The sequence below is a fragment of the Peromyscus maniculatus genome, chromosome 10 (genome assembly GCF_049852395.1).
Source record: "Peromyscus maniculatus bairdii isolate BWxNUB_F1_BW_parent chromosome 10, HU_Pman_BW_mat_3.1, whole genome shotgun sequence".
In the NCBI taxonomy this organism is placed as follows: domain Eukaryota; kingdom Metazoa; phylum Chordata; class Mammalia; order Rodentia; family Cricetidae; genus Peromyscus; species Peromyscus maniculatus.
In genome coordinates this window covers 83,739,939-83,760,119 of record NC_134861.1, presented here as the reverse complement: position 1 = coordinate 83,760,119, position 20,181 = coordinate 83,739,939, and the positions used below count along the sequence as shown (strand labels likewise).

Sequence of the window (20,181 nt, the reverse complement as noted above, 5' to 3'; positions counted from 1 at the left end):
CTTAAATTCATTCTCTGAATTAATGTTAACGGATTTCACCCCATCTGCAACACAGAATGTCATGGATGGATGCAGAAATTAGAGATATGAATGTTTTATATATATACATCCATATATATATATGGATGTATATTTATGTATATTTATGGATGTATATTTATGTATCTATGTGTGTGTATACATCCATTTTTTGAATATACTATATTCAAATATATATACATACATACACACATTCAACTGAGAGAAAATAGTACACATAAGAAAAGCTGTAAAACTGATTTTTTGTTAGATTCAATATGATATAAATTCTTATGAAATTTTCATTTTCTTCACAACAGTATGTTTCAATATAAATCCCATAATGGAACCCCTAATGAAACCTGACAGAATTGTTGGGGGTAGAGGTATCTTTTATAGAATTTAGTTCATGAATCATATCAGAAGGTCAATGTTTAAAAGTTAATCACATTAGAATCATTCACCAAAACAGAAAGTTCTCAAAAGAAGGGGAAAAAATGCTTTTAAAAGTGAGAGCTACCCAGGGTATGGTACCTCATGCTTGTTGTCTTAGCATTTAAGAGGCTGAGGCCGGAGGATTGCCATGAATATATGAGTTCAAGGCCAGCCTAGGCTAGTGTGTGACAATACCTATAAATATTGAATTCTATCAAAAATTAATTTTAAATTAAAGTGGAATAATACAGTAGTAGTGGGCAATCATTTTTACAAAGTAAGGCAGGAGAAATTAAAAATACCCATTTCAGAGGCACATCAAGATTGCTAAATAGTAACCTGTGTAAACAATTATATCATCAATAATATCCAGGAAGCAAAAAAGGATAATTACGAAGAAGCGTTACATTCAATAAACACTAAAAATGAAAAATTAAAAGACTAATCCTATAATCATATAGAATAATAAAAGTGAGATGAAATAAAAATAAAATTTAACATCTTAATTTTATGTCATCAAATTTTCTAATTCTGGTGAATGGGACTCTATATTTTCCCCTTGTATCTCCTGGTGCTTTGCCAATAGTAGCAGAACATTCCCAGAAGGAAAAATATGAAAGGATATTTGATTAAAAGGGAAAACTGAGATCTCTTGATGGTTTTATGTTCAGCCTGCCTGCATGTATGCTTGTGCATATGTGTGTGCATGTTGTCTAAAACTAAAAAGTTAGGTCTTGAGTAAGACATGGGTAACAGAAGTTGAACAGACCTGGGTTTGGATTCTCGCTACCAACTGTAGAATAGAGACACTTGTTTGTTTTTCTTAACTCTGAGCATCCCTACGTAGGAAACACCTATGATAGACTACATAACAGAAAACATCTTGCCAATTAGTTAGTTAATATGACAACTAACAAATGATAAATGTAGAGTTTATGCCATCCTTATCTGAAGACGTTGACTGACAAGCTGAGGAAGCTGCCTATAGTTTCCAACCACAGGTCTTCCTGTTTCCTCCTTGATGAGGAAAGGGTAGGGAGGGTGGCTAGGATACAGGGAGGGCTGGCTGGAAGGTATGACTTGAAGAACTGCTCTATTTAATTTCTACTATATTGCTCTTTCAGCTAACCTGCCTTGGCAATACTTTATTATCATAATGCCCTAACTCTCTTAAGTCTAAATAATCTATACGGATAGAGAACCTCCAGTACTCAGCCTGGAATGAGGTCTGAAGAGGAGTTTATGAAAGTTACATAACTTTCTCCACATAAGGATTCCAAATGAGATCAAAGAATCTGGGAAAGATAATCTTATGGGAGGAAAAACAGCAGAGATCCTTTGAAGGATAAGTACCACGTTTTATTTTGAAAGGCACACATTATACGAGGTTACAGGACTACTTCTGTGCCAGAACTTCCAGAGTTCAAATCTTGTCTATACCACCTATGCATTTTGAAGTCTAGTGAGTAATTGATATTTTCCTATAGTTAAAGTAGAGATATTATTCATATAGTTCTTCAAAGTACCGATGGAAGACTAAATTTTTTAAATCTGTGATGACTCCTTAATCTGAGGCCAAGCTCAACAGACAGAAGCTTTGGTCGTACCCTGGTCCTCTCCACCACAGCTGCCCTGCTTCCACGGTACAGGACTGCAAGCGGAGACCAAGTATCTGCCAAAGTCCAAATTAAAGGCCGTCTCCTACACTTTAGTGCACTAACAAATCTTAAAGATAACTTGTGGCCACGCCTCATGTTAAAGATAAACTAGTCCATGCAGAGGCAGCAGAAGCAGCCGTGAACTTTGCTTGATCTCTGTTTCTTGCGTCTTGCCAGGAAAACAGGGAAAGACAGCTCAGGGAACCGCCTTTCATCTCTGTGCTGCTCTGTGATCAGCAATTCCAGAACTCTGGCTGCAAACGCTCAGCGGAAGCCATGTCGCCAGCCTGGGAAGCCAGCTATTCTTACTTCCCAGCAGCGCTGTGCTAAGCAATGATGCGACGTGACGCTTTGAGGCATCTGTGACTGTAGCTGGCCAGGGTCATGGGGTACCCTCATGAACTCAAAGCTGCTACACTGTAATTCCTTACATTCCTCCACATGAAAGACGGATTTCGGCACAGAGATCAAAACGGAGGCCATAAACTTCACGTTCAAAGTACCCCTTGCAATAGTAGGCAACCACCTATATGGCTTCACGCATGCAAGAAAATTGCTCATCTCATCTCAGACCATTAAACGTGTAAGGGGAAAAAGGAGTCGGGCAGGGAAGGTGTTAAACCATTTCAGTTTTTAAAAGCTCACTCATAACTCTATTTCCTGTATGTCTGATCTAACTTTCCAAGGCACAATCTTAAGTAAAACTATTCTCTGAAGTTACCACCTGTTGCTTTAAAAAGAAAAAAAAAAAGGCTGTCTGTCATATGAGAGGACAACTCGTGACACCACTTTCTGCACGCATTTTGAGGTTAATTATTAATTGTACCTTTTCCTTAGCCACGGCTTACATTGAACTGTACCCTTAACCTCTGCTTCTTCCTGTATTGACTTGGTGACGCTAACGAGGCATCGCTGACCCATGCACATAACTTGCCAAACAGTGCTGAGGAGGGCACGTGACCTGAAAGAGCCATTCTTATCGGGAGATGCAATTCCTGCAGCAAGGGACAGCTAACTTACTCAAGCGAGGGGCAGAGGCTCCGGAATAAAGGCTGCTTCAACCCTGCTGCTGTGCCATCAGGTGTGCCACAGCCCACCGTGAGCTAAACTGGCAAAACAATTTCATTTCCTACATCTGAGAAAATCCTGGCTTAAAGATACATGCTGAAGCTGGGCGGTGGTGGTGTGCACCTTTAATCCCAGCACTCAGGAAGCAGAGGCAGGAGGATCTCTGAGTTCGAGGCCAGCCCAGTCTACAGAGTGAGTTCCAGGACAGCCAAGGCTACAGAAAGAAACATGTGTTGAATTACTTTTTTCACTAATGGAGACAAAGACTCTTCAGATGAATCACCATTGCCAGACAGAAATACCCAAAGGCGGGTGCAAGTGGGGCTCATGGCTCCCTGGCACTCCCCGCTCTTCTTAATGAGTTCTGACCTCTTCCTGTACGTACCAAGGTGCACCATATACAGATGGGTAAAAAGGTTCACTGCAAAAACCCAAGGCTTTCAGCTTCAACTTCTCTGCAGTTTGACTTGGGTACAGAGTAAGGGATAGTCAGGGAGTCCTGTTACCAGCTCTGAGTCTCTTCAATCTTTCTAAAGATAACAATTTGAACCGTTTTTATTTTGCATGCCCCTTCAGAACCATACCTGCCCACAGGTGGGTTCCCCATGACTAAAGCTGAGTTTTCTGCAACACAATCATGGAAGTTTTACATACAACTGCCTTTCCTGAAGCAGGATTTTATACCATTTTAATGCAAACAAATCATATACAAGATAAAATGGAAGGCTGGGTGATGGTGGGCAGATTTGAAAGCTGTGAAAGGATTTCTGCCTGCCTGTCCCTCCTTAGAAACGTTTTTTCTAGGTGGTCCCATCAAAGCAAGGCTGCACTCTAGCGGCATACTGCATGAGCCCACCTGCAGGAAACTGGTGCTTCCTACAGTACAGGGACTTAACTGCCCACAGTGACCTCTCCAAATGTGACCTCACTGTGTGAAGTCAACGTGTCACTAAGCATTTCAGCCAGCCTCTTATGCTAGGACCTGCCAGGGGGAAAGAAACAGCTAAGGCCCTTGGCAGAAGGTACAAGGCTTCATTAACCCAGGGGTCCTCAACCTTCCTAGTGCTTCAACCCTTTAGTACAGTTCCTCATGTGGTGACTCCAACCACAAAATTACTTCATTACTACTTTATAACTGTAAGTTTGCTATTATCATGAATCATAATGTAAATATCTGTGTTTTCTGGTTGTCTTAAGTGACCCCTATGAAAGAATGGTTCAACTCCAAAGAGGCCGTAACTCACAGGTCGAGAACCACTGCACTAAGCCTTTAAAGCCACCTCCTTGCATTTATAGAACTGACCGTGGTTTTTCCTCTGTCCCTACGGGACACAGGCCATAAATAATTTCTCTGACACTGTTTTTAACCACAGTTCTTCTGTGGGTCACCTGATTTACACAGTCCTTCGTGACTTGGTTCATAAGTTAACCAGAAAACTGAAGCTATGGAAACCAAGGGTTAATGGTGGATCATCAAGTATTTTAACTATCTACCAATTATTTCATACCAAATGAATGCATGAGTCTAGTACTGGAAAGGTAAAGTTGGTCTTCAGATTTGGATGTTATAGGTCCTTCTTCCAAAACTCGTTGACTGGCCACTGGTAGAAACTTGCTAGTCTGAGAGAAGGTAAGCTTTTGCTGCTCACTGTCACACTTGAATGTTTTAGAGTCATGTACTATGACGCCATTACCTGTACAACCAAATAGGCATCCAAAAGTCTTAAAAATTAAACTTTAAAAATAAAATTTTTCAGTTGGAATAATGGTAAGCTATTGTTAACAGTGGTTACTCACAGTTGTTAGGTCTGGGTGAAGTTTGTGCTCTACACAGTACCACAAAGTGTAAGATGCAAATTACCAATAACTGGTTAGGGATGTTTTTATAACAGAAAAAAGAGAGAGAGAAGCTAGCTTGTATCACAAAACAGGAAGCTTCATGAGCAAAAAAACGTTAACTTTCTTCTTTAGTTCTTTTTCCTAAAGGGGCCATTGTATGTATGTTGCTCTGTCCACACAGATGCCAACCCACCGCATCAACCAACCGATATGTTGATTTCCAACCTTCTAAATATTCTACCATGCAATGATTCTTCAAAAAGTTCATTTCTAAAGGTTTCCAATTATCAATCAGTCATTTTATTCTCCTGTCCCTTTCAGCACTAACACGCCTCTTGATTCAAGGAAAAACAGAAATGTGGTTATAATTAAAAATAGTGGAAAGAAATTCACAGTGATCATGTGAATCACTAGAGTTCTGTGGGGGTGTGGCAAGGGGCGGAACACCTTAGGAACAAGCAGGTGGATAGGATGGATAGAAAACAAAGGGAATAAAAAGCCTGTGTGGGGCAGGGGGGAAGACAAGTCAGATGGGCATGTATGACACTGCCCTTCTATAAGTCAGAGGAGGTTTCAGTATTGGTGATATCAGATGGTTCCAACAAAAAACCAGAAAAATAATAGTATAGGAAGGAATGCAGGGGTAGAGGGAAAATCAAGACAGATATTTTTAAAGTCCTTGATCTAATTGGCCCCTGCTTCCATGCGCTATGAAATCTTGCAAGCATTTCACATTCATGTGTCCAGCTACCAGTCAGTGTTCCAAGGAAGAGGAAGAGGTGAGTGTTTTACGTACTTACCTTCAAGATGGGAGCCATGAAGACTGACAGGCCAGTCAGAATAAACACAAGAGTTCCAGTGACTCTTTGTTCCCTGAAACAACATCAAAGATCATGAATCTACCTCCAGTTTTCACAGACCTTCCGAGAAAGACCAAATCAGCATTGGGCGAAAGCATCAAAGATTTTGGTAGAAGGTACTTGAGATCTCAAAAATATCATATGACTCCAATCTAAGTGGTAACTTTAAAAAAAAAAATCTTAAAACCATTGAACTCAGGAAGAAAAAAAGTGATTCTTCTAAAGCTTTTGCTCCTTCCAGAACCAAGAAAGAAAAATCACTTGCTCTTGGTCCATCAATTACTAGCTTCTTTGAAGCCCTTATTTTTCAAACAACTTGTGCTGTTGTGTAATTATACCTTCTTTCATGGGAGACAGATATTACATTGTCCCACATTCTAATTAACAAACAGCTCAGGGAAATTTCATGAGTGCAATAAATCTCAACAGTCTAATTTCCAAATCTGCAACAACAAAAGTACTTTTTAACAAATATGATACGCGTCCAACACCCCTTCCACACCCCCAAGAAAGAATCACCCACTGTTGAGGCATGGGAAATGCTGGCTCTCTTGTGTGAGCTATGCACTGTAGCTCTAGTGAGCAAAGCTTGCTATGACAAAAAACAAAAACCAAAAAACAAAATACTCAATGGTGTACAGAGTTCTTCTACCACTAACCTTCGCAACTCCTCTAACTTAATATTTGAAGGTTATAGTTCCTCAAGTTCTTATGGGGACAGAAATAAGCTGGAAAATGAGAATTCCTAACTGATTCATAGAATGCTAGAAATCATGGCAGACTTAAGGGCTCCGAGTTCTACACATGACCAAGGCAGAGCACTTCTACAGGACTCAGCTGTATACTGAAGAAAATAAATCATGGATGCTTTTATGTTGCATCACTTAATACTACAGAAATCAAGAAAACTTACATATACTTAGTTTACTATCAGAAGTAAACTAAGGGCTGGAGAGACAGCTCAGAGGTTAGGAGCACTGGCTGCTCTTCCAGAGGTCCTGAGTTCAATTCCCAGCAACCACATGGAGGCTGACAACCATCTATAATGAGATCTGGTCTTCTGGAGTGCAGGAAGAACACTGTATACATAATAAATAAATCTTTAAAAAAGTTAAAAAAAAGAAGTAAACTGAAAGTTACTAGTTATACTTTTTTATTAAAACATCCTTTCTGGCTGGGTGGTAGTGGAATACACCTTTAATCCCAGTACTTGGGAGGCAGAGGTAGGCAGATCTCTGAGTTTGAGGACAGACTGGTCTACACAGCAAGTACCAGGACAGCCAGGGTTACACAGAGAAACTCTGTCTCTAAAAATCAAAACCAACCAACTAAACAAAAAAGTCCTTTCTGGAAAAGATAATTTAGTAATAAAGTAACTATCACATCCATCCCATCCCCAGATTATGTCCACCTCCATATGACTGAGACAAAGATGTGTGTACACGTGGGCTTTCTAGGGCCATCATCCTGTGACAACGCACCTCACTCCCAGAAACTTTGGTTGCTCTCCAGGTGCAGACGTCTCTGTCTCCATCTTCAGACTGTCGATGTGAGCAATGGAGATGACAGTAGCAGCCACGTACCAGGGGAGAGCCATGAAGGAGCACACCACCATGAGGATGGCCACCCAAAAGAGGTCCAGGTGATAGCCAGCTCCCTTCTGCAGAAAGAAGTCACAGCGTGGGGACACAGAACACCCATAATTATCCTCTAGCTGTCTTTAGGCACTGGCATTATGATTAACAAAAGAAGCTTGTTCTGCTTGATAAAAATCTCTCTTATAAGGAAGCCCTTGGAGGAGGGATTTCCCTTCCTCATAATACTCCTCCAGTGTTAAACACAAAGCCATCTCCTCCGGCACCTGTGCAGATAATATGCTATTATAATTCTGAATAATTAATTTAGATATATGTCCACTTCTCTTAGTATCTACTCATTGTAAATGAACCCTTTCTGCATCCAATTTGGTAACACCCTCCACTTAAAAAAAAAAAAAGAAGGTGGGGCCTTATTTGGAGAGTTACTGGGATCATTCAATGAAGTAACCACAACAAAGGACCTTGTAACCACATACAAGGGTGGAGCTATTATGTGGTATGCGCTCATTGAGGGAGGCAGTGGTCAGGGTGGTAGTGGCTGTTAAAAGTATTATGACCAGTGCCTGAAAAGCAACAGACCATCTTCTCTGTGTGACTGTCTTTTACTTATGATGCTACTAGGTATATGTAAAGATCCCCTAAACAATCCTGCGATGGCATGTAGATAATCATCTCTCACTTCTCATAGCCTATGAGTATAATTGTTTAACCACTTAGTAGCCACCATCATTAAAGCAAAGAATACTCCCTTAATCAAAACAGACTGATTCCAAACACCACCCTGTGGTCACAATAACATTTACTGACTGGACGAGCAGACAATGCGACAACAGTTCCAGCTCCTTCACTCACTAAATAAATACTGTTCATCGTGTCTCCTGTGTTTTTCTGTGGTTGTATTTCTCTGTTCTATTTATGAAGAAACCAAAAGCTCATACCCCTGTGGAGCCCAGGAAACTAGAGCTGCCCATTCTCACAGCATGAGGGGAGCAGTACCAAGAGCCAGACTATGGCTGATCCAAGAGAATAGAGAGGCTGCCCTCGGAGATGGGGATGTGATTTACACCACCAACCCAGGGAGTGTTATCATTCGGATCCTGTTACACTTTGTCAGAACACCGCTCTCCTCTAAGGGAAGCGCCAAGCTTGCACCCACGGCTTGCACACAAGGCCCATGTTCTCAGAGAATGCCTAGCAGGAAGGAGAGCTTGCACAGAAGCAAAGGCATGTTCTCACAAGGCCGGGTTTGACTGCAAGCAGACCTCCACTCATGAGACCAACGTTAATGTACATGTAGAGAATCAGCCTGCTCTAGGCTATGATTTGAAAGTGGAATAAGTCAGAAGAGGAGAAGGCAAACTATGGGGTGGGATGACATAAATTTATTCTCTAATAACCAAAGAAGTAAGTATCATGATATAGTTGAGATCACAGTCATTCATTTTCTCAACAAATAATTGCCCGGCAACTTAGTACCACCAGGCATGATTCTAGCTGCTGCTGACACATCTGTGAGCAAACAAACAAAAAATCCTCTTCTCATGGAGTTTCCCCTACTGTGCGAGGCAATAATGAACAACATCCATTTTAAAAGCTTCTTACTTGGTAGTAAGTCCTGAGAGGAACCGGAATAACTTGGGTTTGCATCGGGTAGAAGATGGGATACCACTGGAGGGCTTTTAGTAGAGGAGTGATATAATTGCTCTGTTCTAAGCATGGTGGCTACTGTGTCATGAACAAACTGGATAGGGTCGAGGACAGCGGGACCAGTGAAGAGGCAGATGCCACAGTTCATTTACGAGATTATGGTGATGAAGACAGAGGTGGTTCCAACTGTCCATTGAGAATTGCCCTCTCCTACCAGTGTTTATGTCTACGATGCTGCTGCAGGGCTATTTAGGATCTGGACTTTGGTAGAACTAATGTCTTCAGCCCTAACTTTCCTGACCCCCCCCCCCTTGAATTTTACATCAACACCACATTCAGCCACATGAGAATCCTTCAATGTGTTTCCCTCATTAATGCCTTTTGTGTCACTCATGTTAACATCTACCTGGCATAGGTTCCACTCTTCTCCTTGGCTCAGTCTTACTTATTGAAGACTGAAACTGGCTTTCATCTTTCCTGGTAGTTTAAAGACACTGAGTCCAGAGATGAAAAAAAGCCCAATAAATTTATGTCGTCAAATGTTAACATTCAAGGCTTGCTAACTTTCAAGACTTACAATGTCTAGGTCAATGTCCTACGATACACTAAAGTCTAGAGACACAATGTTGAAAAGATGGTAAAAGCTTTGCCCCAGGCTACTGCTATAAACTCTTTCCATGCCAACACTTGCCTTAGAGAAGCCATTTCTACAAACCAGCTCAGATATGCATGAAAACAAGCCTCTCCCAAAGGCATGCCTTAGCTAGAAGCATCTGAATGGCTCAGTTTGTGTGGAAATAAAATAATGTGCAAATACTGGCACCCTTTATCTAAAAACTGTAAAAAGGATAAGAAACAGAAATATTCAAAAATAGCCTAAACTTATCCACTCCTTACCCCCTCCCCATTGCTACTGGCTTTTCTAGAATCTCTTGGAGTATACAGCAGCCTCATTTCACCCAGTTCCCCCACCCATTCTCACTGCTGCAAGCGTGAGAATTTCAAATGCAATTCTTCAAACTTACATTCTATCACTTAACTTATAAGTTAAAGTCCAGCCTCTTCCTTCTGGTCTCAGCTCAAATCCCCCCTTTCCTTCACATGAACCAGCACCCTTCAGCCCTGCAGGCTGCCATCACCACAGCCTGTTACTCCTGTCCCTTCACAACTGACTGTCTTCACAAGCTAATTTTTAAACATCATAATCAATATATGACACTTCCCTAATCCAAATCTTTCAGTGGCTTCCAGCTTTCACTTATAATACAATAATAATGAAAACCAAAACAGTATAAAACTATCTGTAAGGATATGCATGGGCATTTATTTTTATAACTATGGGCCACTCCACACTCTGGCCAACTTCTAGCAGTGTCTGGAGGTATTTTTTGAATACCAAATCTTGGGGAAAGAGGTACAACTGGCCACCCTGGACAGAGCCCAGACATACTGACAAATGGCTGTCAGTACACGGAAGATCCACCTGCCAACAGGATTGTTCAAACCGGCACAAACGCTGGAGTTGACAAGCCTCGTGTTGTGTGGTCTGAGCCTGCTCCTTTTGGCCTCAACTTGAGTCACTTGCTCTCTTGGTCTGCCCTCTGCCTCTTGATACGCTAGGCTCCTTCTCACTCTGGGGCTTTTGTGTGGCAAACTATTATTGAATAAACATTTATTGAAGACTTATTCTGTACTAGGCCCTGTTTTCAATTAAACAGCGAGTAAGACAAACATCCTTCCTTACAGAGGATGCAGGTGACTAGCTGAAGTAAGGCACACAAGCAAGCGACCTAATGCATGCAGGACACAAGGCACAAAGAAAAACCGGGTCAGCTCCAACCTTGACACTTCCTTCCGGGAAGAGACCAGTTATTAAAACGGTTTTACCTTCCGCATTCAGCACAAGTGTCTGGTATATAAGAAGCAATCTAAAACTGTCCTTGACTTCATGACTATTAAACCCAAAGGATATTCTATCTTTTGAAACCGCAAAGTATTTTAAGCACAAAACAGAAATGGTCTCTTTGAAACCTCATACCCCTTGCTAATATGGAACAAAAAATAATTTAGGACTAAGTCCACCAAAAAAAAATAATAAAAATAGAAAAGAGAGAAAGAGACCAGAAGCCTAATGTTCAGATGTGGTATGAGGATGAAAAAAAAAACCAAGAGCTAGGAGTCAGACACAGACGTGGGACAAGCCTTCATCATGGCAGGAACATACAGGATTTGGGTCACGAAGAATGTCCCACCAGGAGGTATCAGGTGAGGAGCATGAAAGGACTCAGGTTTGCATGAAAATTAAAATAGGAATTCACAGAGGTCTGGAAAAGATACTAGAAACACTGAGGATGAAATGTTTCAGTGTGTCTCATCCACATGTGGCTTTAAACCACGGAAGCAGCCACTTTGAGGGGCGGGGATGATGGGCTTGCACATTCTTGAGTTAACATCTCTCTCACACAGTGTCATAAGCCTGAGGACCACGTGACCAAGACAATAAAGCATGTCAGTTATGTGTGTTTACTGAGGCTAACATGGAACTGTGTGTGGTGGGCCACATAAAAGCTGGCAAGAAGAATCAACCATGGGGCTTACTCGGAACATATTTTGGCTGAGAAGTAAGGATGAAGTAACTGCACAAAGCACTGTATGAGCCACCACGTGACCACTGGCACAGCGTAACATAAATCACTAAGAAAAAACAAAAAGCAAGGGCAATAAAAATCACATTAGGGGTGAAGGAAGATGTCGCTGGGGGTTTTATATTTAGAAATGTTTAAAGGATGGAGCTGCTTTTAATGAACAGCAATGACTGAGGAGTGAGGAACAGATCTTCCAGCCCACAGCACCAAGAGAACTGTGAGAATCAAGAAACCAAAACCATTTAAACAGAGCACTGGCCAGCACTCGCAACAAAATGTTTGAAATCTAGGTTGACATCGTTTTACAAGGTTCTTTAAATGTCAGGCTGGGAGAAACAGAGAGTCAAGTTTAGACGGCCAAGGTGCTTTAGACGTCGGACCAACCTGTAAGAACGTCACTTTAAGAACAACAACAACAACAAAAATGTGTTTGAAGTAGCGAGGGAAGTTGGTTTCTGATGCTTCAATGGCTAAACTATTACAAAAATCTAGCTTGAAATGAGAGTGCTAGATCCAAGATTATGATAACAGGGACAGAAATGAAAAATACAGAACAAGGTAAAAGTTTGGGAGTTTTTTGTTTGTTTTTTAGTTAAAAATAAACCATGAAAGTATCATATTTAAATGAAGTGTTTCACCACAAAGTACGTCAAAGGAAAGTGATTGCCAGGATTTTATGATATTTATCTCTAGATAATGGTCCTAAATGATTTCTGCCCCCTGTACATAACTCTTGAAGTCACTCTTTTGGGGTGGCCTATCTCTGGCTCTGCAGTCTGAAGCGGGCTCTGCTGCAGCCTCTGACAATGACCTCGGAGAAGTACTTGACCTTGATGAACCTGGTTTGCTTTTGAGACCTCTGCGGGTAGGATAAAGGGCCTGACTAGCCCAAATGGCCCCCAAAGAAGCCAAGAGTCACGGTGTTGCTATCTCAGTGTGGGGTTGTCCAGAGGAGCGGAAAGGTAGCTGTCATCTCAGCGGGAGCCACCGAGTCCCAGAACCACAGCAAATGCCACCCAAGCATGCTGCTCTCATCGCTGAAGCACCTCCACCTCTCCTGCCACCTCAGGCTTTCCTCTTGAATCAAGTTCATAGCATTTAGTGTCTTTTACAATTTCAGGCAGAATCTCCAATTTGTGTATTCCACAGCTCTCATTTCCTAGCAAAAAGGAGACCAAAACCCTTTCCAGAGGTCAAAATCTTTGATTCGCCATGACACGTCATCCGGTGGCATTGGATTTGTGACAAATGACTGGCATTCACACCATTACCACCATTATGAAAAAGAATAGTTTCAAGTAAACAATTCTAAAAGGGACAGAAACTCATTTTTTTTTTTTTTTTTTTTTTTTGTATACCCATGTCTCATTTTAAGGGCAAACACGTTCTCAAGTTTCCTATGAAGCATAGGCAAATAAAATGCTTATCTATTTTATCCATCCTAAATACACTGAATTCTCAATTCTCAATAAGAAAATATGATGAGCATTCAAATAATAGAAATGCACCTCTAAATGTACACACCAAAATTTTGCCAGTGACAGATTAAAATTTTAAGTGGGTTTCCAATATTTTCAGATTAAAAAATGCATTAGTCCAAGTCTGTGTTTAGCCTTTCCATAAAATAACCAACACTCAGACCCCTCCTAATACTAAAGAGAGTCAATAGAGAGCTGGGCATCTCTCAGTCTTCCCAATGAGGTTAATGTCAGATAAGGAAGAATCTCCAAGGACATTCTGAAGCAAAAATCTGCAATCGACTTTGTGACTGGAATTCACATTACCTATGGTGGCTTAGAAAAGCCCAAGCTAAAAATAGAGTTTAAAGTGGTTGTGGCTTTATTCTTTTAATCTTTCCTTCCTTGTATATGTGTATCTGGATGCATATATTAAGCTATGAATGGACACACACACACAGAGATGGATGGATGGATAGGCAGATAAATAATATATATCATGAATAATCTACTAATAATATAAAATCTATACCCCCCCAACTTTCTGAATTCAGTGACCATTTAAAGAAAATGCTGACGACAACAGAACATAGTATATGACGCTATGGGAGAAGCAATCACCAATATAGACTGTGGCATTTTTTTAAATTTTATTTTCTAAAAATGGCTGGGAAATATACCCCATGTAATGTGCTGATGTTTTGGTTTTTAACGTGGTTTGCCATTCTACATTCGAAGATGGATTCCTTCCACATCCCCTAGCATGAGTGACTATGACTTCTTTAGCTAATTGATTAGGGTCAAGTCAGGAAGCAAAGCTAACAGTTGCAGGTGTAGCCAGGAAATTTTTTGCCATCTTGCACTTCTTAACTCGTGGAAATCAGCTGCCAAGGAACAAGTGTAAATACCATGTTGTGAGAAGTTCAAGCCCCATAGAAAAGCCCTGGAGGATAAAATGCTGTGTGGTGAGGTGGGGTAGCATGAAAGAGACATATACATCACCATGTGTGCGACAGTGCATGAGCATGCTGCATGGGGAAAAATGGACACAGAGAAGGCAGACACCTCATAGAAAGACAACATGTTGAACACATAAGTCACATACACAAGTGAGGAAGTAACCATGGGCAATCAGCCCAGTTAAGATGTTAACTTAGTTACCAGTTAACACCATCCAATACTATTTAACTTCAATACCAAGAGAGACTTCAAGCAAGAACTGTCCTGCAGAACCAGTGAACCCACAGAATAAAAACTAATAATAATCCATTTCTGTTGTTGTTTTAAAAGCCACACTTAGGTGTTCAATAGCTTGTTAATGGAAAAACAGTGCCATAGAAAGAGCAACAAGCAACCTTATTGTGCTGAACAAATTTGAAAGAAAAGACAATCAAGAGGTGTGAATGGAAAAATCTATAGACTTCAAAGTTTATAAATATTTTAAAATGGCAAGCGTGCAAATGACATTTGGGTCCTGATTTAAACAAATAAAATCTGTTTAAAGTTTATTATATTGGGCTGGTAAAATGCTTGTCATGAAAGAGTGAGGACCTGAGTTCAATTCCTATATTTAGTTGTAAAGTTTTTCATAAAATAATGTATTGATAATTGTTAAATGTTCTCAGTGGGAAGCAATCACATAAAGAAAGCTCTCTCCTTGCTTCTGCCCCCAACCTATAAAAATGAATTGTTTAGGCATAGAAGAAGTTAATGAACTTTGGTATTATCAGATTTTTTGAAATAAGTTTTGAGGGTCTGGAGAGATGGCTCAGTGGTTAAGAGCCCCTCCCCCTCCTTATCCAGAGGACCTAAGTTCAGTTCCCAGCACCCAGTCAGGTGGCCCACAAATGCCTGTAATTTCAGCTCCAGGGGATCCTAATGCTCTCTTTTGACCTCCGCAGACACCCACACACATGTGACATACACTCACACGGGCACACATATATAAACATAAATAAAAACAAGATGGCAAGAAGGAAGAATTGTCACCATTGTGCTTCTTAGTTATTTGCTCAGAGAATTAGCAGCTTAGAATATGAGACTCAGAGTTGGACACTGTAAAGCATTCAATAAAAGCCTGAAAAATAGACTGCATTTCTGTCATGGAGGCAAGGCATAGACACATCAGCAGCCAAACAACAGTCTTCAAATTGAAAATGTGTCATCTTATCTATTCTTCTTATAAATAATACAATGCAGATATGTTAATAGGAGTTCCCCCAATGATAATCCAAAATCAGGGCCTTATTTTTTTTATCAGTGACCACTTCAAGTTTTTATTCTGTAAAATTCTGCATTCTGACCTCCAGCATTCATTGGGAACATGCATCAGTCATTCTCATGCTTCCATAATTTCCCTCCTATTGAAATACAAGCCAGTCTTCATTTCTACCCTGCCACATGACTGAATGTGCCAGGCAATCACTGAATCCCATACTGCTATTTCCCTTAGGATTTCAGAGGCTGTCCAGGAAGCTCTCCTCTTGACCACCCTCTGTGCCAAAAAGTCGACACAGGCAAGGCCTTCAACTACAGTCCTTACTGCCACCTACCCAGACCTTCTGGAACGAGTCACACTGTGTGGAGTTCATCACTGCTTTCTCTCCCCCCACACCTTCTAAACGACAGCATCTCCTCTCTAATGAAATCTTCAGTTCTCTTCTATTCCCAGTTTTATGAGTTATGGGATTTACCTCTTCCTCACCCTCATCTGCAGCTCTAACCAGATAATCATTTCTCTTAGTCATCTACCTGGTATGTTTCTACACTCACAGGCTTTATCCTCTCTGGATGTTTTCCTTTGGCCATTCCATGTGATTCTAATACAGTTTCATGCTTCTCTTATATGGTGACAGTGAAAAGATAATGAGTTAATATATAATATAAAGTGCTTAGAAAATGACCTGGTTCATAGTCAGTAACCATTAAGTTTTTAACTCTTTTTACTTTTATTATTCATCTCTCATCCCCTACATGGTATTTTTGAAATTATTTGTGACCTAAAGTGACTTAAAGTAGCACTAGAGGTGGAGAAAATTAACCCGCTATAATAACAATTTAGGCAGCTCTCTTGAAAGATACCCTATACCACTAAAACATTTTCTTTGAGCTCATGACAATGCCACTAAACCAATGTTTGCAAACCCTAAAATATAAGAATAAAAAATTTCCTCCATACTTTATGGTTTGTAATATCCTGAGATGAATCTTTTAAGGAAAGGGGGGTGGGGGTATAAATGCTTACCAATAGCTTGTAACTGGATATCTGAAAAAATCTTTAATAATAAATCTTTGCTCATCCCCTAGCACTGAGAATTGATATGATTAAAGAGATGGAAATATCAATTACTCTGACCTGATCTGGTCATTATATACTGTCTACATGTTTCAAATTGTCACATTAAACCTATAAACAGATGTAATCAATTTTTTTATGTGTGTACAGTAGTGGGAATGGAACCTAGGGCCTTAAAATGTAGATAAGCACTCTATCACCTAGCTACGCACTTCCTAGCCCCTAAAAAAATTCTTGGAAAGGAAAAAAATCTGAGTCTATTTAACAGAGAGCAGGTGCCTTAATTAAATCTTTGATTACCACGTCTTCATGAAGGTGGTTACTACACCCAAACCAGAAGTGGGAAGACTGACGCATAAACACCTTCCTCCGATTTAAGTGAGTGCATCCTGAGACAGTACACCAAGGACCTTGTCAACCCAAACTGATCTTTGTATGATTTTCCATGATAGTCTAACTCTCAATAAAGCTCTCTTGGTTTTGAATCGATAGACATTGTCAGGAACTAAGAAGTCAGTCGAAGGCAATGACCACCACTTTTAGGGGCGCTTACCTTGAGCTTATGTTCTTTCCTGTTCACAATCACAGCCGTGATTTGCTGGTCCATGAAAATCAGAATGGTGACTAACAAGGCCGGGATAGCGGCAGCAAGGCCCACCCACCAGGGGTTTCCTCCAAATGGTGGGACAAACCAACCCCGGTTAGGACTTGTTGGCTAAAAGCAAAGAGAGAAACTTTTTCAGAACAATGTTACTATGTGCTATGTAGTTAAAGAAATACTTAATTTTTGGAGGGTCAACATATTAAGAAGTAGAAACAGTCACAGTCTGGAGGAAAAGATTATTTAACAGAAGTCTACCCAGAAGGTGTCATTTTTGAGGCAATCCCTAAAGGAAATGAAAACTATGGGCTATCGGAAAAGCAGGGGGAGACATTGCGAATACATGAAATGAGTTGAGATAAAGCATCGGGTGGAAAACAGAAAAGATAACATTTGAGGGACACAGAAGAAAACCCCAGATGTAATATTCCATGAAGAGGCAACCAAAAAATTACAAAGCCATCACAAATTCTGTTTGATTTTTAGCATTGAACAGAAGTTGTTTCTACTTCCGCCAAATAAATGGCTTCCTAACACATAAAAAGCTATTATTTTACATGGTATAGCTGAACTAATTGAAACATTTGGATCTCTTATTTTACAAGTGAAAATTACCCAGAAGTGATTAAATCCCCAGAGCCTTTTCAGAAAACCAGAGAAAGTTGCCATTTTCCCACTTCCACTAGCTTGTATATACCTGCTACAGAAAGCGAATGTTCTGTTGTTTCTTACTTTAAGAAAAGCATATGAATGTAAATATAATACTATTTATGAATTTGTTGCTCCTTTTTTATTTTTTCTTTTTGAGAGAGGGTCTTATTCTACAGCCCAGGCTGACCTGGAATTGCCTATGTAACACAGGCTGACATTGAACTTATAGCAATCCTCGTGCCTCAGTCTCCTGAGTGTGAGACTTACAGGCATAAATACAAACCCTGAATGCATGTCCTCTCTCCTTTTATTCAAAATTCCATCATGGAAACAGAATCCATCTTCACACTACCTGTACCACACATTGTGAGCTTGTAAGGCAGGATATTTCATCTTGCTTATTAAAGCATTTCAACCCCCTAGGATGGAGTCTGGCTCCAAGCAAACATTTAAAAAATACTGATTTAAATGCACTACTTATGAAATTAACTAGAATTTATCTTTGCTAATGACTATGATATTATGCCAAATATATTCTTTACTGTCATGTATGTGTATATGCATGCACATCCCTTTCTCATTAACTGGTTATTTAAAACTGCCATCAGCTTAATAATAATTGACATTATTATCTCAGTAGTGAAGAAGAGAGACTAAAGGACTGTTCTAGAAAATAAGTTAAATCTTGCAACAGAAAACTACATAGAAATATAACTATGAATGACTGACATTTAAATTTTATACATTACACACACACACACACACACACACACACACACACACACACACACACACACAAATTCTCCTGTACTCTTTGCAACAATTAAACTTCATATTATAAGTGTTCCTAGCAGGTATTTTGGCAGGAGGGAAAGACCCCTAAGTTAGAATGTGAAGGCTTGAATTCTACCTTCACAGCTTGCCCCCACTACTTAAAAAGTGATAGGCATTTCACTTAGTGTTTATGAGCATTAGTGGTTTATAAAACAGCCATGGTGCTAGTTATGTGTGCACTTTCCAGAACTGCTACATGAATCAGGCCGATCAGGTCTATAAGAGCGTCTGAAATATCCTAAAATATATAAGGAAGAGTTAGTTCATGCTATACGCTATTTTAAAATAAAAGTCAATAAAGCACAAACCCTGAATTGATCTTAACTGTGGCATTTAATTTGGGTGAAGAAACTAGACCAACTCTAAATGAGCCTAGTGAGGGATGACTTTGAGGGGGAAAAGGCTAATTACGAAAAACTGACTGAAGTAAATTCACAATAAACTACATTAGGGAAAAAGAAAGAAAGCCAAAGGGTTTGAGGACCAAGCAAAAGAGAGACAACCACTCACCTTGAACTCACTTGGCACAATTAGTTTTGGAGTGTCCACACCTACCAGGGCATCTATTACACAGAATATGAGAATAGACAAGATAATGGCAAAATCACTGATCAGTTTTCTTGCCTGGAAAAATAAAAAAAGAAACAAAGGATTATTTAGTACCAGGTACTTAGTGCCAGTGACTATGTTTGAAGTGAAAAAGAATTAGATATTTACGAACAACTTATCAATAAATTATCCTCTGGTCAGACATAGGAGAAATCACTCAAACAGGATATATCCTTTGTCCTATGTGCAGCATGAAAGACATTTGATTAAGAATAAAATCTAAGTACACATTACACAATGAAATAGAACTCAGTTTATTTGGAAAGTAGTGCTGTAAGTAATAAATAAAACAAGAGTGTCTTAGTCACTCTTCTATTGCTGTGAAGAGACACCATGATCAAGGCAACTACTGTAAAAGAAAGTATTTAATCAGGGGCTTGCTTATGTTTTGGAGGTTAGTCCATTGTCATCGTAGGCACACAGACAGGGATGGTGGTGAAGTAGCTAAGAGTTTTACATCTGTAGATCTAGATCTGTAGGCAGAAAGAAAAAGACTGGGCCTGGCATGGACTTTGGAAACCTCAAAGCCCACCCCCAATGACATGCTTCCTCCAAAAAGGCCACACCTCCTAGTCCTTAGAATCCTTTCAAAGAGTTCCATTTCCTGGTGACTAAGCATTCAAATATATGAGCCTATGGGTCCATTCTTATTCAAACCATCATTAAGTGGCTTGAGAATGGCACATATCTATCAGGAGAAGATTCCAAGTTCCAATCCACTGATCAAAATCAATTTCAAGATCCACAGTAAAGTCCAGAGATGGTACATAGAAACTAAAGACTACACAAGCTTTGTCTAAGAAAGCATCCCTTGTTGGGCTAGTACTGGAATGCTCCTTGATGTAAGGAATCTCTTCATTGCTAAAGTATGATCAACATTATTTGGTCATCCAATGTCCTAGGTGTCTCCTCTGGTCAGGACAAGGTCCGAGCATTAAACTCTATGATTTCCCATGAAGAGGTGCA

The 20,181-nt window shown here is 40.0% G+C and overlaps 1 protein-coding gene across 5 annotated transcripts in view; it reads right to left on the bottom strand.

Annotated features, from left to right (window-relative positions):
• Slc4a4 (solute carrier family 4 member 4) overlaps positions 1–20,181 on the bottom strand; it is a 336,420-nt gene that overhangs the window by 20,580 nt on the left and 295,659 nt on the right. For all 5 annotated transcript variants that reach the window (XM_076546591.1, XM_076546588.1, XM_042257613.2 and 2 more), the window contains 4 exons: positions 19,117–19,230; positions 17,074–17,235; positions 7,360–7,538; positions 5,819–5,891 (listed from right to left, as the gene is read on the bottom strand). In XM_076546591.1, the coding sequence (XP_076402706.1) occupies positions 5,819–5,891; positions 7,360–7,538; positions 17,074–17,235; positions 19,117–19,230 (528 nt within the window). The remainder of the gene's footprint in view (positions 1–5,818; positions 5,892–7,359; positions 7,539–17,073; positions 17,236–19,116; positions 19,231–20,181) is intronic.